General features: G+C 43.5%; 1 protein-coding gene across 1 annotated transcript in view; it reads left to right on the top strand.

The window, feature by feature from the left end:
* Positions 1–6,893, top strand: part of LOC134470244 (regulator of G-protein signaling 6-like) — a 32,962-nt gene extending 26,069 nt beyond the window's left edge. Inside the window, exons 13-19 of the mRNA XM_063224270.1 lie at positions 1,598–1,638; positions 1,869–1,979; positions 3,018–3,140; positions 4,032–4,218; positions 5,255–5,341; positions 5,834–5,896; positions 6,784–6,893. Coding sequence (XP_063080340.1) covers positions 1,598–1,638; positions 1,869–1,979; positions 3,018–3,140; positions 4,032–4,218; positions 5,255–5,341; positions 5,834–5,896; positions 6,784–6,834 — 663 coding nt within the window. The 3' untranslated portion in view covers positions 6,835–6,893. The remainder of the gene's footprint in view (positions 1–1,597; positions 1,639–1,868; positions 1,980–3,017; positions 3,141–4,031; positions 4,219–5,254; positions 5,342–5,833; positions 5,897–6,783) is intronic.
* The last annotated feature ends 351 nt before the right edge of the window (positions 6,894–7,244 follow it).

Genomic DNA, 7,244 nt, shown 5'->3' with positions numbered 1-7,244 from the left:
TTCTGTGTTGGGGAGTGGCAATATAGTGGGCTATGAACAACTCTTTGCAGACTTCAAACAAAGATAATTCATTACTTTGTATAACGAGAAAGGTACACAAAGTATTCTGGAAGTCTTGGACAATTCTTCTCCACAGCCAGAAATGGAATACCATTTGAGTGGAAACTTTCGACTGGAAAGCATGGAAAGAAACAGGAATGGTCCTCATGAAAGGAAAATGTAGCTTGAAAAGTGCTTTAAAAGGCATGGGCAAAGGATGGTAAGAATGGTAACAGGCACACTACAGAACACCCCCATAGAACTACAAGACCATAGCTGGTGATACTGCAGACTTAGACATAGGTCCTTCCGCGTATGCTTTTCACAAGGCAAAAGCTCATTGGATGCTTGATTCATAAAAAGGCTTTCCTGTGTATCCATCAGAAATACGTTGCTAAATGTATGCAGAAAGCTTATCTGGACAAGCTAAAAACATTTTGGGAAATCATACTGTGGTCAGATGAGACTGAGCTAGAGTTATTTGACCTTGACAATGGGAGGTGGACATGGCAAAAAATGTACATATAAATTCTACGACCTCTGGCCCAAAGTATACCCTGCTATAGGTCTGCATGGCTCGCATACACACTGTAAAACTTATTACAGTTGAGGGCCTCACTAAGTCCTTTCAAATAGCAGATTTTTCAAAATAATGTTCAAGTGTCAGTCACAAAATTAAAGCTAAGCAAAGTTTGGACTTTCCAGAAGGAGAGTGATTGCACTGAACTGAACAAAATTCAACAATGAGTTAATGGAAAAAGAACAAATACAATGTCTTGAAATGGTCATACCAGTCTTGGGATATCACCATCATTAAAAAAGAATGAATTTATTTGAACCAGGATGTCTGAAGAAGACAAATGAGTAACCTGACTGAATTAGAGGGGTTCTGGATTGAATAATTGGCAACTATTCAGTTGCACCAGGCAGTTGGAACTTGTCTTCTTGTATAGCAAGTATCCACAGGCCATTACATCAGCAAAGGTGAGCTCTACTTCATATTAATGGTATACCTTCTTTGAGGTGCCCATAGTTATGCACATGCCTATTTTTTGTTTAAATCCACATAAAATTGTTTCTGTAACACCTATTAAAATTCTTCCACTGCTGGGGGTTGCTGTGGCGCAGCGCGCTAAGCCCCCCACATTTGGGCTTGCATGCCTATGGGGATCCCGGTTCGAGTCCGGCCGGGGTCATTTCCCGATCCCACTCCGTCTCTCTGTCCCACCCGCTTCCTGTCACCATCTCAGACTGTCCTATCAAATAAATACAAAGTGTGCCCAAACTTTCTCATGGCACTGTATTGAGCCTTTAGTTTTTTCATTAAAAATATGTGAATGTAGCTCACAGGGTTGCAGGTTTGAATCCCACCTTTATGAATCCCTTCCTCCCTCCATGGCTGAAAGGCCACTGAGCAAAGACCTAACCCCACACTGCTCTAGAGACTGTAACCAATACCCTGTAAATGACTGCAAGTCACTTTGGAAAAAGCGTTAGCTTAGTGTAATGTAATGAAATATAATGAATGTTTGTGTTTGTGTTCCATGCTCAAACACAGCTGGACAGACACTGCACGGAAATATCCAAAATGGCAGACAGGTTAGTGTGTCCAAGAACAGGTGAACACACACACACACACACACACACACACACACACACACACACACACACACACACACACACACACACACACACACACACACACACACACACACACACACACACACACACACACACACGGTCAACAGTGAATGTTGCGCTGATCTTATGGTAAGGTGTGTGTGTGCGTGTGTCTGCGTGTGTCTGCGTGTGTCTGCGTGTGTCTGCAGCGTGATGAGCTACTCAGAGCAGTTTCAGGAGTTCGACCCCTTCCTGACCCCCCCAGAACCCTCGAACCCCTGGCTGAGTAACGACACCAGCCTATGGGAGACAGAGAACAGGTACACTCATTAGCATTACCCAATCACAGCTCATTTACGCTTATTAGCATTACCCAATCACAGCTCATTTACGCTTATTAGCATCACCCAATCACAGCTAGTGTTAGAAAGTTTGACAATTTGAAAGTTTATTTATAAACAAAGTTTTTCCATCAGCAAAGTGAGACTCTTATCGTTTGGACGTGCCTTGTACTTGTAGCAGTATTAGAATGGTAATGGTCAGCAATAGTAAATAACTTTTGCTCTGTCTCTGCCAAGAGCTGCCATTCATGCGAAGCTGTGCAAACTCCGCACTGCCGACTAGATCAATACCATCATTATCCATTATCCAATCAGTGTTCTGGAACACTCTGTAATAATTAATAATTAATTTGAATAATAATGTATTTGAATAATGATTAATTTAATTAATGAATTGATAATTCAGAATTAACTAGTTTGGTTGAGTTGAGTTGACATTGCTTTTCCAATTCATTCTGAATTGTGAAGTGTTTAAATGATGTTTTCAAAGCGGAATCAAGGTTTATTCAGAATTTAATTGCGTTAATTCTGAATGAAATGTCTAATGTAAACAAGGCCAATATCCTAAGCCAAAGTTTATGTATGCAGAGCTTCATGTGCTGTTCGCTGCACACAGAGTAACCCATTATGGTGTGTGTGCGAGGGTGTGAATGAACGTCTGTGTGGGATGGGTGTGCCTGTGGGTGTGCCTGTGTGTGTGTGTGTGTGTGTGTGTGTGTGTGTGTGTGTGTGTGTGTGTGTGTGTGTGTGTGTGTGTGTGTGTGTGTGTGTGTGTGTGTGTGTGTGTGTGTGTGTGTGAATGTGTGTGTGTGATGGGTGTGCGCATGTGTTATGGGTGTCTATGTGTGTGTGTGTGCATGTGTGTGTTATGGGTGTGTGTGTCTGTGTGTGTGATGTTTGTGTGTGTGTGTGTGTGTGTGTGTACATGTATGTGTATGTGTGTGATGGGTGTGTATTGTGCTCTTGTGTGTGTGTGTGTGTGTGTATGCGTGCGCATGTGTGCTTGTGTGTCAGTAGAGAGCCTCACCCGGTGCGTGTGAAGAAGTGGAGCTTCTCTCTGGAAGAGGCCCTGAAGGATCCGGCTGGGAGAGAACTGTTCCTCAAGTTCCTACAGACAGAGTTCAGCTCAGAGAACCTAAGGTGTGTGTGTGTGTGTGTGTGTGTGTGTGTGTGTGTGTGTGTGTGTGTGTGTGTGTGTGTGTGTGTGTGTGTGTGTGTGTGTGTGTGTGTGTGTGTGTGTGTGTGTGTGGGTGTGTGTGCGTGTGCACTACACCAATCTACCTTCATGCTGAGGCCATTGCTCCATATTGGGCCCAAATCTGTTTTGACCCCTTTTGCTGTGGTAGTTTTGTTGTTACTGGTCAGAGTAAAAGTGTAAAAATATTTCCTCACTGACAAGTAAGGGTTAGGGATTGTTTTGTTTTGGGCACAATTTATCATTCTTTAGCTATTTTAGGGTTTATATGAATGGAAGGGCCAAAGAAAGATGGGAAGGGCACCACAAGGACCCCACAAAGATATTAAGGTTGGGCTGTGTGTGTGTGTGTGTGTGTGTGTGTGTGTGTGTGTGTGTGTGTGTGTGTGTGTGTGTGTGTGTGTGTGTGTGTGTGTGTGTGTGTGTGTGTGTGTGTGTGTGTGTGTGTGTGTGTGTGTGTGTGTGTGTGTGTGTGTGTGTGTGTTATTTCCTGAAAGAAAGCAAAGCAGCTTGCATATATGAAGAAGGAGATGTCACTTGTACCCCTGAATACTGTACCTGTACAGTACAGGTCGACCAGTATAATTTTGGTATTTATGTAGAAGACACACCATTGCTTGGGCCACTGTATTGTGCCAATAATTATTGGTCTTCCCAAATGAACTAACCAAATGTGCGTGCGTACATGTGTGCGTCTGTGCATGCGTGTGTGTGTTAGTGCGTGTGTGCGTTTGTGTGCGTGCGTGTGTTTGCATGTGTGCGTGTGTGTGTGTGTGTGTGTGTGTGTGTGTGTGTGTGTGTGTGTGTGTGTGTATTAATTCCTATGTGTCCTGTAGGTTCTGGTTGGCGGTGCAGGACCTCAAGTGTCGCCCCCTGGTGGAGGTGAGCGTGTGTGTGCGGGACATCTGGAGTGAGTTCCTGGCAGAGGGAGCGCCTAGCTCTATAAACCTAGACTCACACACACACGAAACCACGAGCATCAACGTCAGAGACCCCGGCAGATACAGCTTTGAGGACGCACAGGTACACACATGATCGCGCAACGCTTGCACACACACACACGTGTGTTTGTGTACACGTATTTGTTTGCACGCGTGCGTGTGTGCATTTGTGTGTGTGAGTGTTTTAATGTGTGTGTGTGTGTGTGTTCATGTGCGGACGTGTGCGTGTGTTCGTGTGTGTGTGTGTTCGTGTGTGTGCGTGCACGCGCATGTGTGTGTGTGTGTGTTCATATTTTTGTATATTAAGTGCACAGCAATAATGAGTACACCCTTGTTGAAAAGCAACATTTTGAACAATATTTTAATAAACACCCCAAAATGCTCATAGAGTAAGTGTAATACAACAACATCTTTTGAGCGACAGAAAAGTAAGGTCAATAGTATAACATAAATGACATATTTGTCAATTTTTTTTAAATTATGCTAGTGCAAAAGTGAGTACACCCCTATGTTAAACTCCTACAGAGTGTCTGAGAAGGGGCCATGTTGGCCCGAAACGTCTTGCAATTGAAAGGGATTAAAAGGCAGGTCATCGGTATGCCTTATTTCATCTTTGCCTTACATTGAACTTTTACATTTTGAGTCTGCATCTGGCTAAACTAGATGTGTGTGAGATTTGAATGAAATTCTATAGAGAGTATCGTGATCTTCTTCAGTAGTCACAGTGCATGTTGACAAGCATGTTTCTTTTGGTGAAATTCAGCTTCCTACACTTGATTGCATCCATACAGCTCCAACCATTTTAATCCAACCACCATGCTTAACTTAAAGCACGGGGCACTTATTTTGAGAAAAGTTTGTGTGTTTTTTTCTTCAAAATTTTACTTTTCAACAAGGGTGTACTTATTATTGCTGTGCACTGTATGTGTGTTTGTGTATGTATATGTGTGTATAGTTTGTGTGTGTGTGTATTCATGTGTGTGTGTGTGTGTGTGTGTGTGTGTGTGTGTGTGTGTGTGTGTGTGTGTGTGTGTGTGTGTGTGTGTGTGTGTGTGTGTGTGTGTGTGTGTGTGTGTGTGTTCCTGTGTGTTCGTGTGTGTGTGTGTTTGTGTTTGTAGATGCATATCTTCCAGCTGATGAAGAGAGATAGCTACTGTCGTTTCCTGCGCTCCAGCACCTACCAGGACCTGCTGACGGCACGCAAGGTAACACACACTCACACCCACACCCACACGCACGCACGCACGCACGCACCCACACCCACACACACACACACACACACACACACACACACACACACACACACACACACACACACACACACACACACACACACACACACACACACACACACACACACACACACACACACACACACACTCCAACATGTTCAGTATGTCCTTCCCCTTCCCTATCCAACTTCAACTCTCTGCACCATCGTCCCCCCACCCCACTCCATCTGTGTCTTTGCCCCCAAGTCTTCAAGATTCTTTTGTTTCCAGACATGTGAAAGTTTTTGTCTTTTACCTGACATGTTTCGACGGTGAAACCTCCGTCTACATCAGAGGGTCACATAGGTGGTGAAGTGTGACGATCATGTCAGATAAAAGATAAAACTTTCACATGTCTGAAGCAAAATAAACTTGAGATAATTTAAGACATAGTGAACGTCATACATTTATGTGTCTGTTCCCCAGTCTCCCCCAGGCGGTGAGAAATCGGGGCGTCGCAAATCACTGGAGAAGATCACACGCATCAAGGTGAGTGGAGCACACACTAACACACACACACAAACACACACACACACACACACACACACACACACACACACACACACACACACACACACACACACACACACACACACACACACACACACACACACACACACACACACTGTAAATTTAGAATGCTTCCAACTCTTTTTATTAATCACTGCCTTGAGGATGCGCTCTGGAATGTTTGGTGAGAAGACTTTTCCTTGCAATGTATCCATGAGACTGTTGCAAGGCTTGCTAATATTATGATAATAGTCTATAGTCTGGATATTTCAAGTGATGATTTAAAAAATATATGGGTTGTGTTTGAGGGGGAATGTATACAGGCTGCATTTACCATTGTTGATCATAGATTGATTTTCAACAGATACGTTTTAAAATTTAAAAAATTTAAATAAAAAAATACAGAAGACATGACCTCTGTGTCCTCAATGGTGCATAATATTAGCTCAAGTTCAACTACAAACTGTCGCTCAAGACGCACAAATCACCTCTAGTCGCCCGAACCGCTTTTGTCATGCGATTCAATAAAATGTCAATTACTTCCGTTGGAATCGCTCATGTCTCGCTTGGTCTATTCATGCCTATACACATGCTTACATGCTCAACATCATGTGTGTGTGTGTGTGTGTGTGTGTGTGTGTGTGTGTGTGTGTGTGTGTGTGTGTGTGTGTGTGTGTGTGTGTGTGTGTGTGTGTGTGTGTGTGTGTGTGTGTGTGCATGCATGTGTTTGCTCATGTTGTGCTCTTGTTTCTCTCTCTCTCTCTCTCTCTCTCTCTCTCTCTCTCTCTCTCTCTCTCTCTCTCTCTCTCTCTCTCTCTCTCTCTCTCCCCCCCCCTCTCTCTCTGTGTGTGGGTGTTTTTGTGCAGGGCAAGTGTATGACGGGGAAGCGACAGAAGGGTGTGAAGCCATCTTCCTGACATACCCTGGAGACCACACACACACACACACACACACACACACACACAAACACACACACACACACACACACACACACACACACACACACACACACACACACACACACACACACACACACACACACACACACACAAACACACACACACACACACACACACCCACACACACACACACACACACACACACACATCCCAGAGTCATTTACTAATATCTCTGTGTATCCAAGCAAGCAACAACGTAATAAACAACGTAATAACGTGGAAATAAACAAGCAATTGAATGAATGAATGAATGATTGATTGATTGATTGATTGAATGAATGAATGAATGAATGAATGAATGAATGAATGAATGAATGAATGAATGAATGATCCGATTAAACAGAACTTATCTTCCTCCTCCTGGGTGT

The sequence above is a fragment of the Engraulis encrasicolus genome, chromosome 19, assembly GCF_034702125.1.
Source record: "Engraulis encrasicolus isolate BLACKSEA-1 chromosome 19, IST_EnEncr_1.0, whole genome shotgun sequence".
Lineage (NCBI taxonomy): Eukaryota > Metazoa > Chordata > Actinopteri > Clupeiformes > Engraulidae > Engraulis > Engraulis encrasicolus.
The sequence above is the reverse complement of the archived record's forward strand: the minus strand, read 5'-3'. Positions and strand labels throughout refer to the sequence as shown.